At 41.5% G+C, this 24,803-nt stretch overlaps 1 protein-coding gene across 2 annotated transcripts; it reads right to left on the reverse strand.

Moving 5' to 3' along the window:
* Positions 1–232: 232 nt before the first annotated feature.
* Gtf3c2 (general transcription factor IIIC subunit 2) lies at positions 233–23,245 on the reverse strand. 2 transcript variants are annotated; one of them, XM_076833682.2, is made up of 21 exons: positions 23,161–23,230; positions 14,542–14,669; positions 13,455–13,540; positions 12,668–12,935; positions 12,180–12,501; positions 11,130–11,412; positions 9,820–9,914; positions 9,293–9,370; positions 9,053–9,151; positions 8,143–8,370; positions 7,886–7,997; positions 7,563–7,671; positions 6,443–6,468; positions 6,129–6,258; positions 3,568–3,712; positions 3,310–3,471; positions 3,034–3,121; positions 2,658–2,786; positions 1,828–1,980; positions 1,569–1,676; positions 233–1,266 (listed from the first exon to the last, which is right to left on the reverse strand). In XM_076833682.2, the coding sequence occupies exons 4-21, from the start codon at positions 12,909–12,911 to the stop codon at positions 1,048–1,050; spliced, it is 2,730 nt and encodes a 909-aa protein (XP_076689797.1). In that variant the 5' UTR covers positions 12,912–12,935; positions 13,455–13,540; positions 14,542–14,669; positions 23,161–23,230; the 3' UTR covers positions 233–1,047. The 2 variants fall into 2 exon arrangements, with proteins under 2 accessions (XP_076689797.1, XP_076689796.1); XM_076833681.2 differs by lacking the exon at positions 14,542–14,669 and having other exon boundaries at positions 23,161–23,245.
* Between the last annotated feature and the right edge of the window lie 1,558 nt (positions 23,246–24,803).

Below are 24,803 nucleotides of genomic sequence, written 5' to 3' on the forward strand. Positions count from 1 at the left end.
CTATGGTTTTCCTATTCTACCTTGCAGGGATCAATTTGTGCTTAGGAGGCAATATCATAGTCACTACAAGTCTACAGTATCCCACAAGAGGACTCAATATCAAGATAATACATTACTGTACTTATTATGTTCTAAACACTTCCTATACGTAAAGTTTAAACAAACGTTTTTAATAAGTCAACAATGTGACCATATCATGAAGGATCAAGAATCATGACGTGTAAAAGAATGGTTGAAATAACTGAAGATATTTAATCTAGAGGAAAAATACTTGGGAAACACATGATAGCTATTGTTAAATACTTAAAAGGGCAATCACAGGGAATAATGTCTAGATTTCCTAATACCCATAAGTAAAATTAATAAGAGGTATACTCTGACTTGATATAAAGGAAGATTTTTAAAACACGACTGTCTAGGAGTGTTCAAGTAGGGTCAAGTGACCAATGATCAGGAATATTTCATAAGCAGGAGCAAGTAAGAGCTAAGCCACTGTTCTACTGGTAGGGTGTTTGTGGTGTTCTCCAGTTAAAGAGGTACTATGAGCAGCTTCAGTCCAATAAATTACTGTCACTCCTCTTGGGCTTGTGTGTTGGTTACTCTAAAGAGGAAGTTTGGGAAGGCAGTAACATTGGATCCTCGAAGACAGACAGAAGCCTTCATGCAGATAAGTCTTTGTGATTCTCCAAACACCCACTCACAAGTGGTCTCAAAAACACCCAGTACCTTTACTTAGCTTTACCCACTTCACAATATGCTCAATATGAGCAATTGGACTCCCAAGCCTATGTTAGGCCTGAGTGTTACTTGTGAGCCATAGTTTTAGGCTTAAAAACCTTTGTGGGGGGAGAGCCCCCCTGCCTGCAGGGGACTGTGACCATAGAAGTCAGTAGAAGGAGAGGGATCTAAGGAGTCCTGGGGAAGCAGGCCCAAAGGTCCAGTCCTAGTGCCATCACTGTCCAGGAAGGCCCCAGTTCCTATGGCTCTGCGCATGGAGGCCATTTGTTCTTGGCAGATTTCATTCCAAGGGTCCTGTGTGGACTAAGACTAAGGATTGGACAGAAGGCGATGACTGGCTGGAGGGAAGCTGGGCCCTTTAGTTGGGGAGGATGATTGGAACATTGCACTGAAGTGTGCTCGGCTTTCAAGCTGCATACGGTGGCCCAGTGGGGAGGTCAGTCCACGGACAAAATGGATCCGAACCAGCCCTGACTGCCCCCCAGATACCAGCCATCCATAGGAGTCCAGGTTTGGGCTGAAACGTACCTATATGAATAGAAAACAAGAGAGAGGCTCACAGGTGATGTTTTAGGGCAACTCTTAGATCTGTAAGCAAAAAAAAAAAAAAAAAGTCACAATCTGAGAAGGCAGGCCTATAATGGGGTGAGAGAGGTAGGAATAAGAAGCCAATGAATGAGGTATGTCTACTATATTCCAGAGGAGGTTGCCAAAGCTATTTCTCCTCATTAACCATCTATATTGCCTTTTTATTTCCCATTTCATTGATCATAGACCCAAAGTTGTGGAAGAATGAGTGGAGGGTGGGGAAGATGAGACAAGGTTCTTACCTTATGAATAGCCTCGAGCTGCAACCTATCCAGGCACAGCTGAGAATGCCCTTCTCCTTCCTGCATGCGCAGCATCGGTTCTCTATGGAGCAAATTGTGGAAGGAACCCTGGGGATGGAAGTGGAACAGGAGAGAGAAAGCAAGCAGCTCCTTAATTTTGCATGTTTGTGATGGAACTCCTTAGGATTTCCTATTATACAAGGACTAAAGTTTTCTACCTTTTCTAATACTACACCCTATTTTCCTGGACTTGACTTACCAAATCTGTGTCTTGAAAGAGCAAGTAGTGATGGTTGACAGTTTCAGCATAAGTTCGAGCTGTGGGGGGATTGGGGACCCCAGATAAAGCAGAAGAGTGGTCTTGACCTTCAGGACTGTCCTGATATGGCATCAGATCAGCTTTATATATAGGCTAAAAAGGAGACCATAAGATTAAGTTCTATAATGCTGAAGACAGAGCTGGCAGCAGTGGCACATGCCCATAATCCCAGCTACTCAGGAGGCTGAGGCAGGAGGACTACCAAATTTGAGGCTAGCCTGATCAACTTGAAGAGACCCTGTCTCAAAATCTTAAAAATTTTAAAAAGGGTTGTGAAGTAGTTCAGTGGTAGAGTGCTTATTTAGCATGTGTGAGGGCCTGGGCTCAATTTCCTGTACCAAAAAAACAAAACCCCCAAAAATCTGAAGACAGAACAAAAGTAGAGGAAATTGGTTTGAGGCAGGAAAGTCTTAATAATGGAAAAAAGTAGTATGTTTAAATATATGCTCAGCTGCAATAGAATAAAAAAGATTGGGGCTGGGGTTGTGGCTCAGCGGTAGAGCGTTCGCCTAGCACGTACGAGGCCCTGGGTTCGATCCTCAGCACCACATAAAAATAAATAAGCAAAATAAAGATATTGTGTCCAACTACAATTAAATAATAAATATTAAAAAAAAAAAAAAAAGATTGTATGTAATTCTGTGCCAAGACTTTCAGGGACAATGTCAGGGCTTGGAAACTAAGTACTAATTTGTATCCTACAAGGAATTGGGAGGGCAAGTGGTTAAGATCCAACAGCTGGTGTTGCTGTTAGATGTTCATATACGTACAAATCTTCGCTCTGCAGGTCGCTTGACATTTATTGGGTTCGATGCCATATCAGGCAATATAGCTGCAATGAGCTCCCCAGATATATCTCCTGCAGCTATTGTCCCAAGCCAGTCAGATCCTGAAAGACTCTAATAAGAAGAGACAAATTTCATTAACTTACTCATTTCTATGAACTGATAATAAGTCTACAGTCAGAGGACAGAGAGAATGCAGAAACAAAACTGAGTTTACCATAACCCATGTCCCTGATGATACAGTTGCCATATATCTGAATTCTCCTTCTCCCCAAAACCACTGTCACTTCCTGATTACCACTAAGGAATAATAATAATGACTATCCTTCTGTGTAATGAAGACTGCAGAAGACAGACTCACCCAAACAGTGCCTTTTCGAGGAGCTGTGAAGTAGGCCTTGAAGCCAAGATAACCAGCATCAATATAATGAATTCCACAAAGTCCATAACTGTATGAGAAAGAGAAATAAAATAAAACCTTCCTTTTCTTAGATTAATATCTTCTCAATTCCTTCCCAAAATCAAACTGCCTCAGCAAACCAGCTCAATGTATCTCTCCCCACAACAATCTGCATGCCATGCAGCCCAACCCTTAGGGTCTGGCCCCAGAGTTCTTCCTATCTCCATCTTGCCGTACGAGGCATAGCAGTTGTCCTGAGCCACAGTGACACCATTGTAGGGGACCAGCCAGGCTAGTTCTGTACTCAAGAAGCGCTTGATAGAATTTATTGGTTCATAAGGTCGTCGAAGGTCCCAGAATTTGATTTTCCGATCACTTCCCGCGGAGACCAGGAAATGACTATAAAGATGGGAGAAAATCAAAGCTAAACAAACCTGGAAGAGTTAGCCTGCTACAGTTTTCATCTATCCCCTCCACAGATCTTCTATTCTATACCTGTTAGCTTTGCACCACTGAAGTGTACGTACAGCTTGGTCATGGGCTAGGAAACACTGGAAGGGGTAGAGCTTTAAGGAGCCATCAGAGAGCCGTATCCGCTGAAGCGGCGAGTTAGTGGGAAGGTTCCAGAAAACCACCATGCCTGAAGTAGGAATAGAATGTGTAGGCATTAAAGGCACTTTCTCACTGCTTTGTTCTAATTTCTTTCTCTGGGGTCCTAGGACCCTGGTCCTCTAACCTCAGATGCAAACTGTAATGGAAGAATGTAAGGATCATGATAAGCTATTCAATACTCCCTCTATGGTTTAAAGACTCAGTATGACATTTTTGTTGCAATTCTCATCAACAAAAAGTAATAGCATAGCCTGGAATCTGCAGTTGAAAGATAGGCTGAATGTTCTTAATAACCTCTACTGCCTATTAAATCAAAGAAAAGAGTTTTTTTTTTTTTTTTTTGGTTGTAACTAGACACAATATCTTTATTTTATTTATTTGTTTATTTTTATGTGGTGCTGAGGATCGAACCCAGGGCCGCCCACGTGCTAGGCAAGCACTCTACTGCTGAGCCACAATCCCAGCCCCAAGAGATTTTTCTTTAAAAGAAGCATAAATACTCTAGGAAAGGGTTGGTATATTAGAGCTCAGGGGTCAAATACAGCCGGCTGCCTGCCTGTTTTTCCTAACAGTTTTTTTTTTTTTAATATTTTTATTTTTTAGTTGTAGTAGTTGCACACAATATTTTTATTTATTTATTTTTATGTGGTACTGAGGATTGAACCCAGGGCCTTATATGTGGTAAGCGAGCGCTCTACCGCTGAGTCACAATCCTAGCCCCTTCCCTAACAGTTTTACTAGAACAGTCACACCCATTAATATACCCAATGTCTATGGCTGATTCCATGTTATAATTTGCAGAGTTGAGTTTCTAACAATGGTCAGCCTTTTACAAAGCCTAAAATTATTACTACCTGAATCCTTACAGAAAATATCTGCCAGCCAGGCATGGTGGTGCATGCCTGTAATCCCAGCAACTTGGGAGGCTGATGCAGGAGGACAGCAAGTTCAAGGCCAGCCTTAGCAACTTAGCAACCAAGAGCCTATCTCAAAATAAAAGATAAAGAGCTGGGAATGTAGCTCAGTGGCAGAGTGCCCTGGGTTCAATCCCCAGGAGATATGTATATGTGTGTATATATATATATATATATATATATATATATATATATATATATATATATATACACACACACACACACACACACAAAACATATATACGTATATATACACATATATGTATATATGAAAATTATCTGCCAACTCTGGTCTAAAACAAGAATAGACAAGGAGACAAAAGCAACAAAATGTGGAGGAAAAGGAAACAAACAGACAAACAGAAACTAATTTGGCAGACCCCAAATAAGCTGAACCTTGACAATGCTGGCAAAGAAGAAGGTACTCAAAAGTATAACTCTGATAAAAATAAAAGACAAAGAAATAAAAATCATGAAAATAAAAACTGGGAAAAATATTGGTAATTAAAATCCATTTTATATGTAAACTCAAGGAATGTAGCACCTATGAATCTTTCTCAAGAAAAAATTGACAGTGATTTATAGGTAAGTAATAAAAATAATTCAGTAATGACAGGGAGACAATCATTAAATTACTTAGGAATTAAGAGACAGAATAGCATGAAGCAAGTTCATTAACAACTTAAGAATACTTTCACAGAAGAAAAACAGAAGGTGGAAAGAGGGATAGTAAAGGAAGTTCAGTGCTAATTTTCTTATCTTCCTAGAAGAAAGTATACTGAGGATGTCCGAATAGGAAATTGTTATTTAGAAACAGCTAATAATTCCAATTTAATGTTATTCATCATCTTTTTTCTTCTTTTTTATTTTTTTTTTTTTTGGTACCCCAGGGTGCTTAACCACTGAGCCACATCCTCAGCCCTTTTTACATTTTACTTTGAGAATTGCTAAACTGCTGAGGCTGGCTTTGAACTCTCCATCTTCCTACCTCAGACCTCCAAGTTGCTGGGATTACAGCTATGTGTCACTGTGCCCAGTATTTTTTTTTTTTTTATTTTTAATCTTAAAAATAACTTTGAGGAACTAATGTCTCCTGTGGTGAAGAAAGATTTATTAGGAGTTAGCTAATCTTTCAGCTCAATTTCAGTGTCTTTTTTTTTTAATAAACTGTAGTTAAATTTAATACCTTTAAATTTAAAGTAGCTTATATAGTATGAGCTCATTTTTTTATAAAATCGTCTCTTTCTTTTAATCTTTGTATATGCATAAAGAACTGTATGAAATTATGTTCATCTACTCTTATTTTTTTCTGATTAGAAAAATTCTATTCAAAAATGTATCTCTCTCTTTTTTTACATTTCTTAAATATTTGTAATTATATATAAAATGCCCAGTTCTGAACCAAAAAGCAAGCATATATGACAAATTTAAAGAGCAATAGCACACGCATGCGTGTGCACGCTCTCTCGCTCGCTCTCTCTCTCTCTCTCTCTATATATATATATATATATATATATTTTTTTTTTTTACCATTATAATATCCAGCAGCCAGATGGTGGTGGGGCCTGGTGGGCATCCAGGCCAGGCTAAGGCACTGACCACACTCAGAGGGATCTGAAGCTTGCATAGATCCCACCTGAAGGGTTGCCACACATTGTACCTGAAGGGACAGAAGAGAATGAGATTAGGGTTAGGGGTACCTACCGTTTATAACAAGGGCTCAAATCAGTGTTTAATTTAGCAGTAGGGGGTACTTTTCAGAAATAGGGGACACACTGTGGAATTAATAAGATAAGGCTTTAAGAAGATGGAGTTTCAGCTAAGGTATCAGGTTCCTCACTCACCTTATAGATGGCGGGTTTCATCGCATCTGTGAGGGAAGAAGAGCAGTAGCTGATGCTTTGGATTCACAAGTCTGAGCTTCTACTCAAGCCTTGCTCTGAGATCAGGACCCCATGCTTTGGACAATGACTTTCCCGCATCATTTATTCAGAAATTTCTTTTCCCACCATCAACTTTCTGACCCTACCTCCATCTGCCCCCATCTTCTTTCTTTCTTTCTTTACAGTTGACAGTACCTTTCCTCCTATCAAAACCATAATCCTTCCATTCTGGTATCATCCTCTCTCACCATTTCCAGAACTTTACTCATTTGGTTATTCTTCCTTTCTTCTGCATTATCCACTTGCTCTCCACCTACTGGGTCATTCCCACATTCCCATGTAAATGCCCTATAGCCTCTTCTATAAATAAATAGACAAAACTTTCTTTTACCCTTTAATCACCCTGGCCAACACTGTCAATTTTTTGTTCCCCTTCATAGTCAAATTTCCTAAAGGAATTGTCTACAATGACTGTCTTCATTTCCTCACTTTATATTTCCTCCTCAACCCACTTCTCTACCAGACCAACAAATATGGGACCTTCTCAGGGCTCAAACCTAGGTGCCTTCTTCTTTAAATACTCAGTACTATTGAAATACAAATAGAAGCTATCTTTCCTTGACCTATTCCTCTGCTTTCTCAGCTTTAACTCTAATTCTTTCCCTCTCCTCACAGTCAAAACCAGGCTGTGCATGTGTATGTGTGGGAAGTGGGTGGTAGTGGTGAGGGCAGGAGGGATGAAGTTAGAGGGGAGATGAGCCCCATCTGTCAGCCTCAGCTTTTAGCAGCTCTTTATACAGCCAATTAGGGGATGAAGCAAAAGGGGGAATAGCCTAAGGGTAAAGAAGAATAGCTTAGAGGGGAAGATAGGAGCTAATGTGCTAAAAGACTGCAGTTGCGAGCCTGAAAAAGGAAAAGCAAGCTCAAGAACAAATGAGAAGTCACAGTGGGGGTTTGGACATGATTAAGTAAGACTTTGTGCTAGAGACTGAACCCAGAGGAGTTTCAGGGGAAGTGGGTATGCCCTATGAAGCTCTGGCCATTGCTACTGCAGCCCCATTCTCCTTGCTGAATTACTTACCTGGGGGTTGCTGAGCCAGCAGGGCCTCAGGATGCGGCAGACTGAATAGCAGCACCTTCCCATCTGAGCAGGCAAGAGCCAAGAGACCCAACCGAGGCAGAAGAGGAGCCTAGAGAGCAAGACCAGATCTGTGCTGAGGCTTGCTGCCTTCAGGCGCCTCTCAGAAAACTTTTGAGGTTCTGGTCCCTGGGATACGACACAGAGTTGCTGGAAAAACACACTACCACACTCCAACCTTCTTTCCTCTGATGCTGAGAACTCCCAGAGTCCCTATTTCCTAACTTCAAGTCCCATGGCCAACCCCATAGTCAACTGGGAAGTACCTTTCGAAGGGTGCCTGGAAGTTCCCATGCTCCACTGGGGCAGAATTTGAGGTCCCAGATACAGCCATGATCACAAGCAATCCCATAGACAAAGTGGGCCCTGTTGCCAGGACTGGAGAGAGAAAGCACGTGGAGACAGTAGATAGGAAGGAGGGGCCTAAGGCTGCCAGAGCTGTTTGAGCCCAATTCAAGCCCTCCCTCCATCCTTCTCTCTCCCTCACATACCCACCCATGGCAGTGTCCCAGCCCCACCTCACCAGCTTTCTTGCTGCAAAGTCCCAAGGCCCCAGAGCTGCAGCAACCCAGGGCCTGAATGAAGCTGACTCAGTGGGTGTGTCTCATTCATATCAGGGCTTGAGAAAAGGGCAACATATTGCGAAGCTGCTGACCCCTCTGGCACTGGGCACCAGTCCAGAGCCCAAAGTGGTCCCCCTGTGAAGAAGGACACATCCCACCGCTCTGGATGTGCTGTGATTGAGCTAAATCTAGAGAAAAGTCAAAGAGAGAATGGAGAAAAAAGTTAATAAAAGGTAATGACAACAGAATGGGAGCTCTACCTGGAGTATGACCTGGCTTAAGCAAGGTCCTGAAAATCAAGAAATCTACAGGTAAGCACAGTACTTAGCTACCACTTGTACCTCCCTCCTTTCTTTCCCAAACTCTTTTTTTTTTTTTTTTTAAAGAGAGAGAGAGAGAGAAAGAGAGATGAGAGAGAATTTTTCAATATTTATTTTGTAATTTTCGGCGGACACAACATCTTTGTTTGTATGTGGTGCTGAGGATCGAACCCGGGCCGCATGCATGCCAGGCGAGCATGCTACCGCTTGAACCACATCTCCAGCCCTTTCCCAAACTCTTTATAGATCTAGCTCATCTTCAAAGATGAGAGGCTGTTGATTCTGTTTACTGCAATGTTCTGTCAAAGACTGAATACTTGTGACCTTGTAAGCTGGCTTGACTCTGAGTCTCCTTAGCTTCTCTCAGTCTGGCTGGCAGCACTGAGCACTAGAAATTAGACAAGATTGACCAGCTCCAGCCAGAACCTCTATTCTCGGGACCAAGTAGACCAACTTCAGGGAAAGGGAAGGGCTAATGTGTCATCCCTTTCAAAAATTCATCTTCCCTGTTTCCCAAGAATCAGAAAAAAGGTTGAGCTGCAATCATCACCTGTTTATTCGGTACAGTGTGCCATCCTCAGGAAGCCCTTCACGTTGTACAGAAAATAGCGGAGACTTCTCCTCCTGGGGCAAGTAGGGAGCTGCCTCACTGGGGCAAGACAAAGAAGAGAGCCTGAATTTGGATGAGTTTCACCCATCCCAGGATTCCCACCATAAACCTAGAATCCTCACTCTTCTGTCTCCAGTCATGTCACTCCTCCTAGGCTTCAGAAATGTCACTTCAACTTACAGTTCAGATAACAAGTGCCACTTCCAGGCTAGAGGAATCCATTCAGCAAACTCCCAGAATGAATGTTTCTGTTCTCGGCTGGTGAGAGAGAGAAGTATCAGTGGAGGAAGAGAGAGATTCTCTAGCAGCAACTCTAACACAACTTTCTTAGGATCAGAAATGATCTGTTGTCTGTACTGTCCAATATGCTAGCTGCTAGGGGCAAGTGGCTACTGGGTCCTTGAAATGTGTCCGGTGCAACTAAGAATTGTAACTTTCCAATTCATTTTGTTTATTTATTTTTTTGAGGTGCTGGGGATCTAACCCAGGGCTTCATGCATGCTAAACAAGTATTCTACCACTGAACTACACTTCTGGCCCCTCATTTCATTTTAATTGAAGAGCTCTAGAGCTCTTGCCTTTGTAGTGGTGCTTTTTGGTAATGAATATCATCACCATGCTCTGCCCATTAATGTTTCTATCTTTTTAGATCATCTTTGCATTCCTCTGTCACCCCTCCCCCCACAGCCTCTGTCCCCAAGTCTCACAGGTCCTTGGTGAGATGGAGGCACTTCCAAACAGGGGCCATGATGTAATTGGGTAAGCCATTGGGAGCCACTCCCCGGCAGTGTGGCTTCTGCTTCTGAGGATGAAATGGGAGAAAAATTAAAGGGAGAGAATTTTCTAAGCTAGAAAAAGTCCCAGAAGGCAACTTTCTTTCCTAATTTTTGCTTTCCTGGCATTAAATACCCTACAACCACTGCCCTATCAGCATCTTAAAAGATTTGAGTTTCAACCATTAAAGGGACTTCTCCACTTCTGCTCCTACTCCTCTATTAGAACTGCATGTTCTACTGTCTATTGTCTGTTCATCTTCCTTATCATCTCCAAGGCATTTGGATTCAGAGGACTCCCATATACTTCTTAAAACCTTTGCTCCATGGGACAGTCACCCCCTATTCCCTCCACCTCTCTAATATATTTTTTTAGGCTCTTCCTCCTCTGATGGAACTGGTCATTGAGGGTATTCTCTATATACATACTCTTGGAGACTCATCTCATGTTCCAGGACTTAGATTCACCTTTATGTCTAATTATAAAGTTTACATCTCAGTAAACATAAAATTGGCTCAGACCCAAGTTTTCTGTAAGTTCTAGATCTATATGATATTGGGGTAAGCCATATTAGCCTGCAGCAAAAGAAAAATCAGTAATCAGTTAACAAAGTTCTTGTCTTTCCACATATACAACTGGATACTCTTGAGGCCACTGAGTTGTACGTTTTTCAGTGGTTAAAATGTTAAGTTAAGTTTTATCTTATGTATATTTTACCACAATTAAAAAACAAACAAAACTCAGCATTGTTGTTGGCTCCTACCAATTTTAGTCCTATTATCCTCTCTAGTTTGATCTCCCTTAAAATTTTATCCAGGCCCTATCCTTTAGCTGCAATATATTTATGGGAAAACCATTATTTCTGACAAGTTTGTATTCACCCTTCAAGACCCACCTCATTATCATTCTTCTATGAAACCTAAACAGTTCATCACCCTCCCACTATATGCCTAAATCATTTTGTTCACTCCTGGTATAGCACGCACTGTCGCACTGTACTGCAAACCTTGTGAGACAGGGCTCTCATTCATGTCTATGCTTCCTAGCAGACAATATTCAGTTAAAAATAAACAATCTTGCTTACTATACCCCTTGCCCTATAATCTTCCTAATAGCTCAAAGGACTTCCTAATAGTCCCTTTTCTTACCTGTCTTGACCAACATAATTACTATCCTTTTAGGTATCTGGCTAACCCCTTAAAAATCCTATTCTCCCATTCACTTTCTTGTCCATTCAGGTTACCCCTGAAGTGGATCCTCGTGGGTTGCTTCGGGGTGCCACAGGCTCAGGGTCAGATGAACTCTCACTTGGAGCCTCACTTTCTTCCCCCTCTTCAGCCTCAACCTGGAGCACAAAGTCTTCATCCTGTGCAGCAGTATTCTCTTCTCCACCTTGACAGATTGCCTGCTGTTGGCTCTTCTTCGGTTTGGTAGGGCTGCTCACTTTGGGGCTCTTGGGACAGGAGACTGAAGCAGGCAGGGCAGAAGAGAGTTCTTCAGCCAGTTCCTGAAGATACAGAAGTGCCCTGTGGGATAGGGCAGAGTCAAAGCCATTCTTGTAAACACTTAACTGAGAACCCAGAAATCCAGACCTGGTTGATTCTTATCTCACTGGATCCTCCCAGTAACACTATGAGGCTCTTATTAATTTCCCTTTCCATGTTGACAGATGAAGAAACAATAACTCAGGAAAATTAAGTGACTTGGCAGAAAAAAGTCAGATAACAAATGTAGAATCTTAACTCAGATATTCCAAGCCCAAATCCAGTGCACTTTTCATCTACTACAGTCAAAGAACATTTAGGGCAAGGGGAAAGAAAGGAAGGGCACATAAATAATGAAATAAGCTGGGTGGTAAACAGCAATGAAGAACTGGGTGAAGTCGGAAAAAAAATGTGATGGAGTACAAGGTACAGAAAGAAGCCTCTTGAATTAAAAAAAAAAAAAAAAAAAGAAAGAAAAGAAAAAGAAATCAGCAAAAAAAGCTGCTGTGCTGAGAGCTAAAGGATTGCCCTTGGGCTGGGGTTGTGGCTCAGTGGTAGAGCGCTTGCCTAGCACGTGCAAGGCCCTGGGTTCGATCCTCAGCATAAATAAATAAAATAAAGGTATTGTGTCCAAATACAGCTAAAAAAAAAAAAAAAGGATTGTCCATATTCCCATATCCCCAGAGTTTAGGTACCACCCCTGCTTACCTGATACCTATTCATAGTCTTCCCATCTCTCCAACATCTGTCCCATTCCCATCCCTTCAATCACTACCCCCCTCCACCAAGCTGTTCCCCACAATCCTTACACTTGGGCAGCCCTTCGGCGGGGTCGTTCCCCAGAAGGGGTCTCAAAGTCCTCAGGGGGCCTCTTTGAAGGTGGAGACTCTGGCTGATCTAGGCCTTTTGACAACTTCAGCAGTAGCAGGTCTCCTTTGGACTTCTGACTTCTTTTCTTAGGCATGGGGGCAGATAGAGGGTTGGACTGATCTAAGAGACCAGGAACCAGAGGGGCTGATGGAAGTTTACGCTGTTGGGGCCTTTTGGGGCCTTTTCGTGTCCTACTACCTCTCTTCCGGGCAGGCTTTGAGGCCCTAGGCTTTGAGACCTTTGACATCTCTGAAGAAAGATCTGTAGAGAAGAATATGGGGGGTTTGTGAGATGGGACCAGAACTCAAACCTCTTTGGAATAGATTATACTACACTCAGATTTGTAAAATCCTGTGAGCTCAAGCTGCTTTCTTTCATCTTAAGCTAAGTATAGGGAGATGAAAAGATGAAAGGAAAAGGTACACACCTTGCTGTTCCAGTCTGGAGAGGCTCTCTGGCTCTGGAGGAAGACTCCTCTCATCAGGAGAATCCTCAAATCCAGGCAAAGAGGGAGGTAATGACATCTCTATGGAAGCCTCCACACTGGTTGTTTCTGAGGCCTTGACATCAAGCTGGTTTAGCACTTCTCGTCCAGGAGAGTCTACCACAGTCATGCTTCCCACGGGGCCGGCCTCCCCCAAGGCAACACAGCCGACCCCATAGGTATCCATCAGCACCCCCCAAAATGGCTGCACCTACATACAGAGATATGCCAATGAACAAACGGCAAAAACTGTATAGTCTCAGATTTTTCTCTTTTCCTGCCCTTTATTCCCTTATCCCACAACCAGAAACCCAAGCTCCCTGATCATTCATTCATTCTCATTCATTCAACAATAATTACTAAGCATCTTCTATGGCAGGCACTGGTTATATGACAAGACAGACAAGGTCCCTGCCCTCATGGAACTTTCATTCTGGTGAAGCAAACAATAAACAGTCTACCATTTATCAAATGTTTACTATGTGCCATACATAAGAGCTTTATATACATTATTTAATTTAAAGCTCATACATTTTTTTGTAAGAACACTGCAGTGAATGCACAATTAATTAACCCCTCACCTTGAAAGCCAATAAAATGAAATATACATGCCCCACCAACCTCATGCCCAAATAGCAAGAAAATAATGATTATGCATCTAGGGAAGGGTAACAACTTTCTGTAACAGACTACCAAGAATAGCTGCCACTCCAGGCACAGAGATACATACCTATAGTCCCAGCTACTTGGGAGGTTGAGACAGGAGGATCGCTTCAGCCCTGGAGTTCAGGGCTGGCCTGGGCAACAGAGCAAGACCTGTGTTTCATAAAACAAAACAAACAAAAAGTGAAAAGGATAGCAGCCAGATACTATAAAACTTCGACCAAACTGAAGGATGATGCCTAGAGCTAACATCCATTTCTGTGAATACTAGTGAAGGTACAAATTCATTTGAGAATAAATAACAGTTCTCTGGAGTCTGGTTATCAATCTTTCACTTGAAATGGAGAAGGGGGCTAGATTAGGAAACAATTAAGGAACATCCTATTATATTAAAAGACCATTTCCACATCGAAGAATGAACTAAAACTAAATTTTCATAAATATTTTCTTTGAGCCCAGAAAATCAGACATGCAACCATGGCCCAAAGTAGGCTAATAGAGGGAGGTAATGACACTGACCACCAAACCAAAAACGTGAGCAACACAGAATTTTGCAGAGGTCGTTTTTTGGCAAGAATAATTTGCTTGCCTGTGACAAAAGGAGACATATAGTTTAGCTACATATGCACCTATGGACAGTCCTAAATGATGTACCTAAATGATGAAGAATTCATCACCAGTGAAAAGTACAATATACAAAATAAAGTTCCTTTTTGTCTCCTTTGAATAAGATAGTTTAAACAGATTGTAAACTATAACTATGCTAACCCTCTAACTCAGGTGGTGAGGATACAAGGTAACACCATGTTCCAAAGATACTTTATAATAGTGTCAAGATACATACATACAGTGAGAATCAACTCATGTTGTAAACAGAAGCCCTGACAGAACTAACCCATTCAAAATAAGTAATTAGCAAAAAGGATCCAACTGAGACCTATGCACAGATCCTACAGAAAGAATTAAAAAACACACACACACACACACACACACACACACACACACACAAAGGTGAAAAGTACTCTTTTGAAGAACTACTCAGGCAAACAAAACAATTTCCAACAAAAACTTCCATACTTTCAAAAAACCCACAAGACTATGGAATCCAAGAAAAGAAATCAAAGAGATAAAAAAAAGGAAATGTAAAAAGTAACCTGGCAACTAGGCGTGGTGGTGCAGGCCTGTAATCCCAGTGGCTCGGGAGGTTGAGGCAGGAGGATCATGAGTTCAAAGCCAGCCTCAGCAACGATGAGGTGCTAAGCAACTCAATGAGACCCTGTCTCTAAATAAAATAAAAAACAGGGCTGAGGATGTGGCTCAGTGCTCAAGTGTCCCTGAATTCAATCCCCGATTCACCCCACCCCAAAAAGTGTTTCATTTGTAGAACTAAAAACAGAGTATAGCAGGCTGGGGATGTGGCTCAAGCAGTAGCACGCTCGCCTGGCAAGCGTGTGGCCCGGGTTCGATCCTCAGCACCACATACAAACAAAGATGTTGTGTCCGCTGAAAACTAAAAATAAATAAATATTAAAATTCTCTCTAAAAAAATAAAAAATAAAAACAGAGTTTAGCATACAAACACACATTTTTAAAATAAATAAATTATATACATATAAATTTTAAAATATAGATAGATATATCTTGGGTGTACTAGGGTTTGAACTCAGGGGTTCTCTATCACTGAGCTACATCCCTGCTCTTTTGTATTTTTGTTTTATTCGGAGACAAGATCTCATTAAGTGCAGAGGCAGAATCAGACTTGTGATCCTCCTGCCTCAGCTTCCCAAGTTGCTGGGATGAGGGTATCTGGCTCATAGTGTAATATATTGCTTCCAAAATACTTTGCCACAGAAAGCTCAATTCATATGTGTGTGTGTGTGTGTGTGTGTGTGTGTGTATGTTTGCTGGGATTTGAATCCAGGGCCTTGTGCAAGCAAGGTAAGCACTCTACCAACTGAGCTATATCCCCAACCCAGGAACCTCAAATTTTTTTTTTTTTAAGATCACACAATAAAAGACTGCAGACCATGCAAAAAAAGAACAGAAGGGGAGGGGGGCATGTTGGCAGGAAGAAGAAACAAAGATGACAGAAGCAAAATTTTTAAAAAACACATGCATCATGATAATAAATATGTAAGTTCATCCATTGAAGAATAAAGATTCAAATTGATTTAAAAAGCCAAATAACTATATGCTTTACATGATACATCCCAAACAAAAGAAGTCAAAAAGATGAAAGTAAAACGATAAAATTAAAATATAAAAAATAAATAAATAAATAAAATATATAGGGCAACTGGGCATGGTGATGCACATCTGTAATCCCAGAGACTCAGGAGGCTGAGCAAGACCACAAGTTTGAGGCCAGTCTCAGTAACTTAGGGAGACCCTGTCTCAAAAAAAAATCAAAAGGTCTAGGAATATAGCTCAGTGATAAAGTGCCTTGGTTTAACCCCCAGTACCAAAATAAAATAAAATAAAAAAATATATGTGTGAGCCAGGTGCAGTGGCGCACACCTGTAATCCTAGCAGCTTGGGAGGCTGAGGCAGGAGGATCATGAGTTTAAAGCCAGCCTCAGCAAAAGTAAGGTGCTAAGCAGCTCAGTGAGACCCTGTTAATTAAATAAAATACAGAACAGGGCTAGGGATGTGGCTCAGTGGTTGAGTGCCCCTGAGTTTAATCCCTGGTATCTACCACACACACACACACACCCAAAAATCTGTGTATATATGTATACATATATGTGTGTTTACATATACATTATGCAGGGCAAATGTAAGCATAGAGAAAACAGGAGTTTTGACGGTTAAATTCAATGGAAAAATATTAAATGGAAGAGAAAGTGGAATACTTTATAATGAATATAAATTCAAATCATATAAAAAGATAAAAATGTTACAAACATTAAATAATGTAACATTCAAATATATAAATCAAAATCTTCAGAAACACACTAACAGCTTCTTTTAATTATTGACCAATCAAGTACATAAGGACAGATAAAGATGAATAAAATAACCATTGACCTTTACATTGCTAAGGTTCAATTGCAAAGAACAGAATTCTTAGGCTGGGGCTGTAGCTCAGTGGTAGAGCGCTCGCCTAGCATGTGTGAGGTACTGGGTTCGATCCTCAGCACCACATAAAAATAAACAAATAAAATAAAAATATTCTGTCCATCTACAATTACAAAAAATAAAGATAAAAAATAAAAAAAGAACAGAATTCTCTCCAGTCTTTTCAAGCAGAAAAGGATTCAGTATAGTCTATCAGTGTCTTCTCAATACCTCTCCCAGTGCCACTTCTATACCAACAGTCTATTAAGTGGCTTACCTGCAGCCACAACAGCAACACCTACCCTAGATTTATTGAGTCAGAAACTCTGGATGGGGCCAGCACTTTGAGTTTTAACAAGTGCTTTAGGGGATTCTGATGCATGTGCATTTCCAAATCCCTTGCATAAGTGACCACTGGGACAGATGGGGGAAAACACTAAGAAACAGAAGTGCTTGTCAAATTGGAAAGTTGTTTTTACAGCTTTGGGTTAAAAAAACCAGACAGCCTTCCCTATGCCGTGATGGGGAGCCACCTGCTGAACCAAAGCACTTGCCACAGCTGATGGTACCACAGACAAGCTGCCTCTACAATAACGAGAAAGTGACTAAATGAAGAAGCCACTTCTGTCTCACCCAGAACCAAGCACTGCCACAATCTGCACCAGCAAAATGCATGCCTCCTTAGCCTGCCTCTCCCCCCTCTAAACTCAGGTCCAAATCCAAGCTCTCCAAGGACACATTTGTTTTGCAAATGATGAATCATATTCAGAATCTTGAATGCAAAAAAAAAAAAAAAAACTATAGGAAATACATTTCTAGGTTTCCAGGCTCTCAAGTGGAAGTTGTTCATTCTCTCAGATCCCATTTACTTCAAGGTAGAAAGTAGGATCAATGTCTTCTCAATTCCTCTCCCAGTGCCACTTCTATACCAACAGTCTTCCCTCTCCTTCGAAACTCAAAACATTCAGCTCAACCACTGTTACTCACTCCACTATCATACTCTGAACTTCATCAGTACTCCATATCTCTTAACCTTCAGAATCATCAAGATATCCCACTGGTGTGTGTGGGGTGGTCACAATCTCCCATCATTATACTAGACTACTATTACAGTATCTATTCTTCAACTCTATCAAGACACTATCCCTTATCTCTCCAGTTTCTCCCTAGGTCTGCCAGATCTAATCTAGCTTAAATCCTTTCATTTCAATCAGATTCTTATTGATATTAAGAATTTCGTTTCTTTTTGTCTTTTTATCCCATAGAATTAGAAAAATTCAAGCCCTGGATGAGCCAAATCATCCTTTTTTTCTCCATTTATACACCTCAGGCATAGGGTATTGGCAACTCCACTTTCTCTCATCAGTTCCCGTATGTACTCTCCTCAATTCTGATTCCCTGGTTTTCTGCAGATGATGTTGCTTCTGATTTCTGAACAAACATCAGATGGAAAATACTTCCATGTCCTAAGTAATCTAATACTTCCTACACCTGATGTGCTCATCCCATTTGTGTTCTAGCCCTATTTTTCCACCCCCAAAGGAAACTTGAGTTAGTTTATCCTCTTCCTTTCCACTGGTTCCTTCCAAACAGTGTTTAAGGATGTTTATGACTCTCAACTTACCACACACAAAAAGCTATCTTCAAAACATATTCCTCCCAACTAATATCCCTCACCTCCCTCTCAAACTTTTTTTTTTGGGGGGGCAGGGAGTACAAGGGATGGAACTCAGGGGCACTCAACTACTGAGCCACATCCCCAGTCCTATTTTGTATTTTATTTAGAGATAGGGTTTCACTAAGTTGCTTAGCACCTCACCGTTGCAGAGGCTGGCTTTGAACTTGTGATCCTCCTGTCTCAGCCTCCCAAGCTGCTGGGATTACAGGCATGCGCCACCATGCCCAGCTTCAGCCGAACCTTTTTTTTTTTTTTTTTTTAACATATTTTTTAGTTGTTAATGGACTTTTATTTTATTTGCTTATTTATATGTGGTGCTGGGAATTGAATGCAGTGCCTCACACTTACAAGGCAAGCACTCTACCACTGAGCTACAACTCCAGCCCCTAGCCAAACTTTTAAGTTGACTGTCCTTGGTACTTTAATTTCCTTGCTTTATCCTAAGTAGGCTGGCTATTGCCCCTAGCTCATCACTAAAGCAAAAATTGTCAATAATTATTGTATCATTCATCCAATGAACACTTCTTAGCCTCTTTAACTTGACCTCAGCAGGACTGACTACTTAACATTTCTTTCTTGAAACAGTTTCCTTCCCTCTTCTTTTTCTCCTCCCCCAGCCCTTCTTTTCTTTCCTTTTCCAGTCTTGCTGAGTTGCCAAGCTGACCACCTGGCAGCCAACTCCTAGGCTCAAACGATCTTCCTGCCTCAATCTCCTGAGTATATGAGGTTACTGGCATGTACCACAATGCCAGGCCACCAGTCTCTTTTCCTTTGAAACAATTCAAGTACAGCTACCTTCCAGATTTTTACACATTTTCCTCAATCTTTTAAAGTTGCTTCATTCACACCTGTTTGGCAGCTTTTTTGTTTGTTTGCCAACTCACCTCTTTTGTTTTTTCAAAATATTCAATTAGGCTGATTTCCTTTTTAGAATTTTTTTTAACATTTTTTTTTTAGAAGTAATTGGAAAAAAATGAAAAAAAAAAAGAAGTAATTGAACACAATACCTTTATTTTATTTATTTTTATGTGGTGCTGAGGATCCAACCCAAGGTCTCCCACGTGCTGGAGCGCTCTACTGCTAAGCCACAACCCCAGTCCCTAGAATTGTTTTTTTACAAAATTTAATTGATACAAAATACTTATGAATTATATGTGTAAAATATAAAGAATAGCAACAAAGCAAACACCTATGTATCTACCATGTTTCAACTTAGTTTTAATAGAAACAATAACTTTTTCATACTAAAATTTCCTTAAAAGCCTGGTGTGGTAGTGGCAGAGGCCTGTAATTGAGAGGCTGAGGCAAGAGGATGGCAAGTTCAAAGCCAGCCTCAGCAACAGCAAGGCTAAGAAACTCAGTGAGACCCTGTCTCTATAGAAAATACAAAATAGGGCTGGGATGTGGCTCAGTGGTTGAGTTCCCTTGAGTTCAATATCCCAGTACCAAAAAAATAAAAATAAAAAATAAAAGTAAAATATATTCAACATTTACATAAAGACAAATCATCTCATGCACAAGGCCCTGGGTTCAATCCCCAGCACCGCCAAAAACAAATAAAACCAATACAATGACTCTTGATAAGCATATAACTTTTTTACAGGCAGCAAAGTAACTAGGCAGTCAGAAGAAAAGTCCACAAGCTTCAGAGTGCCTTATGCATCTGTCTCTAGACTTTAGAGAGGAAATGGAATGAGAGTTACCAAAGGAAACTAGTTAAATGAAGGGCAGTTTTTTTTTTAATATTTATTTTTTAGATATAAGTGGACACAATATCTCTATTTTATTTTTATGTGGTGCTGAGGATTGAACCCAGTGCCTCACGCATGCTAGGCGAACGCTCTACCTCTGAGCCACAACCCCAGCCCCTGAAGGGCAGTTTTTAAAAAAATAACAAAATAAGCCAGGAACGGTGGTACACGCCTATAAAATCCAACTGGCTCAGGAGGCTGAGGCAGGAGGATTTTGAGTTCAAAGCCAGTCTCAGCAACTTAGCGAGGCACTTAACAACTCAGCAAGACCCAGTCTCTAAATATAAAAAAGGGCTGAGGTTGTGGCTCAGTGGTTGAGCACCCCTGGCTTCAATCCTCATTAAAAACAAAAACAAACAAACAAAAACACCTATTTATACCTTAAAGATTTTCCATACAAATACATACACACTGATCTTTTTTTTGTTTTGTTTTTGGTACTGGAGCTTGGGATTGAACTCAGGGGCACTCAACCACTGAGCCATATCCCCAGCTCTTTTTTTTTTTTTTATTTAGATATTAAAATATTAATTTAGGGCTGGGAGTTGTGGCTCAGTAGTGGTGCGCTTGCCTAGTATGTATGAGGCACTGGATTTGATCCTCAGCACCACATAAAAATAAACAAACAAAAAATAAATAAATAAAGGCATGCTGTCCATCTACAAGTACCAAAAAAAGAAAAAGAATTTTTTTTAGGGGCTGGGGATGTGGCTCAAGCGGTAGCGCGCTCGCCTGGCATGCGTGCGGCCCAGGTTCGATCCTCAGCACCACATACAAACAAAGATGTTGTGTCCGCTGAGAACTAAGAAATAAATAATAAAATTCTCTCTCTCTCAAAAAAAAAAAATTATAAAAAAAATAATTTTTTTTTAAAAAAGCTAACATTTGGAAAAAAAAAAAAAAAAAAGGAGAACCCACTTACATCCCACCACCAACTGCATATCAGTACATATTTTATCACACCCTTGCCAATTCCCACCGCCCCCCTCAGTACTGGGGATTGTACCAGCCCACTTACCACCTAGCTACATCTCCAGCCCACTTTATTTCTGATACAGGGTCTTGCTAAGTTGCCAAGGCTGTCCCTGAACTTGTGATTCTAATGCCTTGGTCTCCCCAGTTGCTGGGATAACAGGCATGAGCCACCATGATTAGCTTTGCCAATCTTCTTAGTGTTTGACAATCTGATAAGTTAAAGAATTCTTCCTTCTTGTAATTATTTGCATTGTTCTGATAAAAACTGAGGTTAGCAACTGGTTATTTTTGTTTTGGGAACTGAAAATTAAACCCAGGATCTTACACATGCTGGGCAAGTACTCTAGCTACCAATAAGCAATGCCCTTTTTATTTTATTTTATTTTATTTTATTTTGAGACAGAGTCTCACTAAGTTGCCCAGGCTGGCCTCGAACTTTCAATCCTCCTGCCTCCACATTCTGAGTAGCTGGGATTATAGTCATGTGCAACTATATCTAGTTAGCAACTTATTTTTACATGTTGGACATCTATATCTTTTATGAATCATCTGTACATATAAATTTGCATATATTCCTATAGGGTTGTCTTTTCCTTATTTATCTGTGACGTGTTATTTATGTTGCGAATGTGTTCCTCCTGTATAATTTTTACTTTTAACTCTGTTTACATTACTTGCTAAACTGGTTTTCAGATTTTATGTGTTAAACTCCTCAATCATCTCTTTTATGATTTTTTAAAATATTTTTATTTTTTTTAGGTGTAAATGGACACAACACAATGCCTTTATTTTTATGGGGTGCTGAGGATCGAACCTGGGTCCCACCGTGCTAGGGGAGCACTCCACCAATGAGCCACAATCCCAACCAGATCTCTTTTATGATTCTTTTTGGGTCTTTTAAAAGGCATTTCCTACCTCACTGATATATTTTCTTCTAATTATTTGTCTAGTTTTGGATGTTACATGTGTCTTCTTAATCCATCCAGAATTTTCATATAAAGGTAATAGGAGTATGAAACATTTATACTTTAAAGTTTCACAACAAAAAAGAGTTTTGCCCATCTCATTCACTACTGTATCTGCAACTTGGTGGGGTAAATGCAATAATTGACCCTTAACCTCTGTCAATTCAATGACTCCTCAACATTCTTCAGTTCTCATGAAGGCAGCAGTAGTGTGTAGTGTATTTTCCATTTATTATTTTACAATACAAATTTTGGACACACGGTAAAGGAAGAGATGTTTAGTCATTTCATAGTACAGTTTTTGCATGCCAACCTGTCTGGTTTTCTTGCTGCTCCAGGTTGCCAAGCTGACCTTCCTTCCCCCAAGAGGAAAAAATTAGTAGATAATACTGTACCTCAAGTATGGAAATTAAAACATACTAGTTTAATACACTGTTTTCCAAAGTATTTTTATGGTGCAACTGGTGGCATGCAAGATGATTTTAATGGTATGCAAATTAACATTTTTGTTTTTTTTAACTTGCATAGAAAACTGTAGCCCACGATTTCAGTACGTATTTAAAGTTTAAAAATAAACCAATTTAAATGAAACTATTATGAAAACAACAGTACAGCTGTTAAGGATGGCAAAAACAGTGATGTTGGCAAAGGAATGACTTCAATTTGAGTAAAAATACGCTGGGGCCAAGAGGTTTGGTCATATTTTACACTCCTCCAACAAAGTGAATTACTTATGGTGGGCTAAAGTCACCACCTGTGTTCCCCCCAGCAGATTGCCAACTTGCCACAAGATAAAAGAACTAGATAGGGAAACATAACTGGCCCTTGGCTGCGCCAATGGGGTTACAGCGCGCGGGGCACAACCCCCGGGGTTAGAAGAGCCTCCTCGAGCAAGAGGCTGAGATACCGCAGGAAGAAGCGACTGATTGCAGCCACCATAGAGGCCGCCTACCATCCCGAGCCCTGGTCGTGGCAGTAGCTTTCGCCACCTGCCTGTGCGGGAGGAGAACCCCGATTTCCCTAAGACTTGAGGACTACGGTAGGTCCGCTAGTCCAATGGACGCGATGTAAGAAAGCAGAGGCTGGGACAGAGGCTGCAGCGTTACGCACAAAGCGTGAGGAAAGGGCAAGACCCGGGGCTTGCAGAGATGGGGATGCTCGATGGCCACAGTGGGCAAGGAGGTAGGCACGATGGCTTTCTGTAAGAGCGCAGAGGCCGGAGGGCGCGCTGCCGTGCGCAGGGGGAGAGTAGAGTCAAGACTTTGTCCTTAATACCCTAGTGCTACCGCAAAAGAAGGGGAGGAGTAATCGCTGGGTCCCCCACACACCCCACTGCGGTACACTCACCCCGCCAAAGTCCTTCCGGAAGTCCAAGTTCGAAGATGGCGCCGCCTGTCTGGTCGCGGTTTTATGACGAATCTCTTAGCGGCTCTCCCTCGCTACTATCCCCACCCCCCGCCCAGGCTCAAGGTAAACACGCGCGCTCAGCCAGGAGTTGGTGCCGGGCTAGGCTTTTCCTTAGACTTTGAGTTCCATAATGCAGCGCGCTGGTCGCCGAGTCCTCGGCGTGGGCGGGACTCCAGTGCGTCTTCCGCCGCGCAGGGCCGCTGCAGAGCCTTCTGGGAATTGCAGGGACAAGGGCCTGCTCGGCGCCTGCGCAGCCGAGCGGGCTCCCACGCCGCCGAGCTTGGCGCCCGAGCACTGTATCCGCCCCTTCCGCGCAGACTAACAGGCCTGTGACGCGAAGCACCCGGCTGCGTATGAGAGTCCAACTGCAACCCTACACCGTCCGAACCTGGACAGAAGTGCGGAGATCAAGAGACCCTCGCTCCCGGCCGCCAGCGGATGGGTCTGGTTTCTACCACTAGTGAAGTCAGAGATGCACCCGAGACAGGAAGAAAATGAAAGGGGGCTAGGAAAGAGGAGTAAGAGCAGTAGAAAAGTGAGGCCTGGGACAGGGACGCAGCTCGGTCTTATTCAGAGGCTTTGCCCCACTCCCTCATTGAGTGGTGTAATGCCGTGGAAAAAGGTGTGCATCAAGTTTTTGTTCTTTCCAAAGGTATTTAAAGCCGCATAAATTTAACAGATCTCCACACACCCACTAAGAGAGAGCGCAGGAGATATCCACATGGACAGGAAGAAGTGGAGTCAGCCAAACTTTCTCTTCCCAAATAATGTCGCCAATTAAATTTCCTTCCTTGTACAAAACCTTTAAGAAAAGTATGGGAGAAGCTGGGCACCATTTCTAATACCTGTTGTCCCAGCTACTCTTGAGGTCAAAGAGGAGGATCGCTTGATCTAGGAATTTGGGGCCATTCTGGGCAAAGTAGCAAAACTGGTCTTATTAAAGAAACAAAAAATACTGCAGGTGTTAACTAAGATCTAAATAAGGAGACATCCGTTCCACTCCTGTTTCACTCCCTTAGAGGCCAACAGTCTTGAATGGGTGTCTTCTTTCTCTTAGGTGTTAGCTAGCTCTTAAACCCTTGTGTGATGGACAGCTCTGTTTCTAATATTGAATTCTATAATGGACAAATCTGTCTTTAAATCCCTGCTGCCTCAGATTTGGCTATCTTTGACTTAAACTATTGTGAAATCTTTTTAAAATGAATAATCATTTATTTTTAGAACAAAACAGTCATATGGCTAAAAATTCAAGATACAAAAGGGTATAAAGTGTCTTCAAACTGTCTCCAGCCACACAGGCATTTCTTATTATCTGTCTAAAGCGTTTTGCTTTTATATGTATCTTCCCCCCTTTTTTCATTCAAACAGCAACTAACTACCACATTGTCCTGTATCTTCTTTTAACTGAGTGTATTTTATATGTGGGAGGCCAACCTTATGGGTGACTGAGTTACACTCCCCAGCTGGGTGCTGAGGCACTCAGTCACAGAAATAGGTGGGCCTTGCTACAGCCCCATGGGTGAAGCTACCCTCACCTGTTCCTTTGTAATATTACCCCTTGCCCTGTTTAGGATAGAATCTTC

Source organism: Callospermophilus lateralis, chromosome 14 (assembly GCF_048772815.1).
Source record: "Callospermophilus lateralis isolate mCalLat2 chromosome 14, mCalLat2.hap1, whole genome shotgun sequence".
NCBI lineage: Eukaryota > Metazoa > Chordata > Mammalia > Rodentia > Sciuridae > Callospermophilus > Callospermophilus lateralis.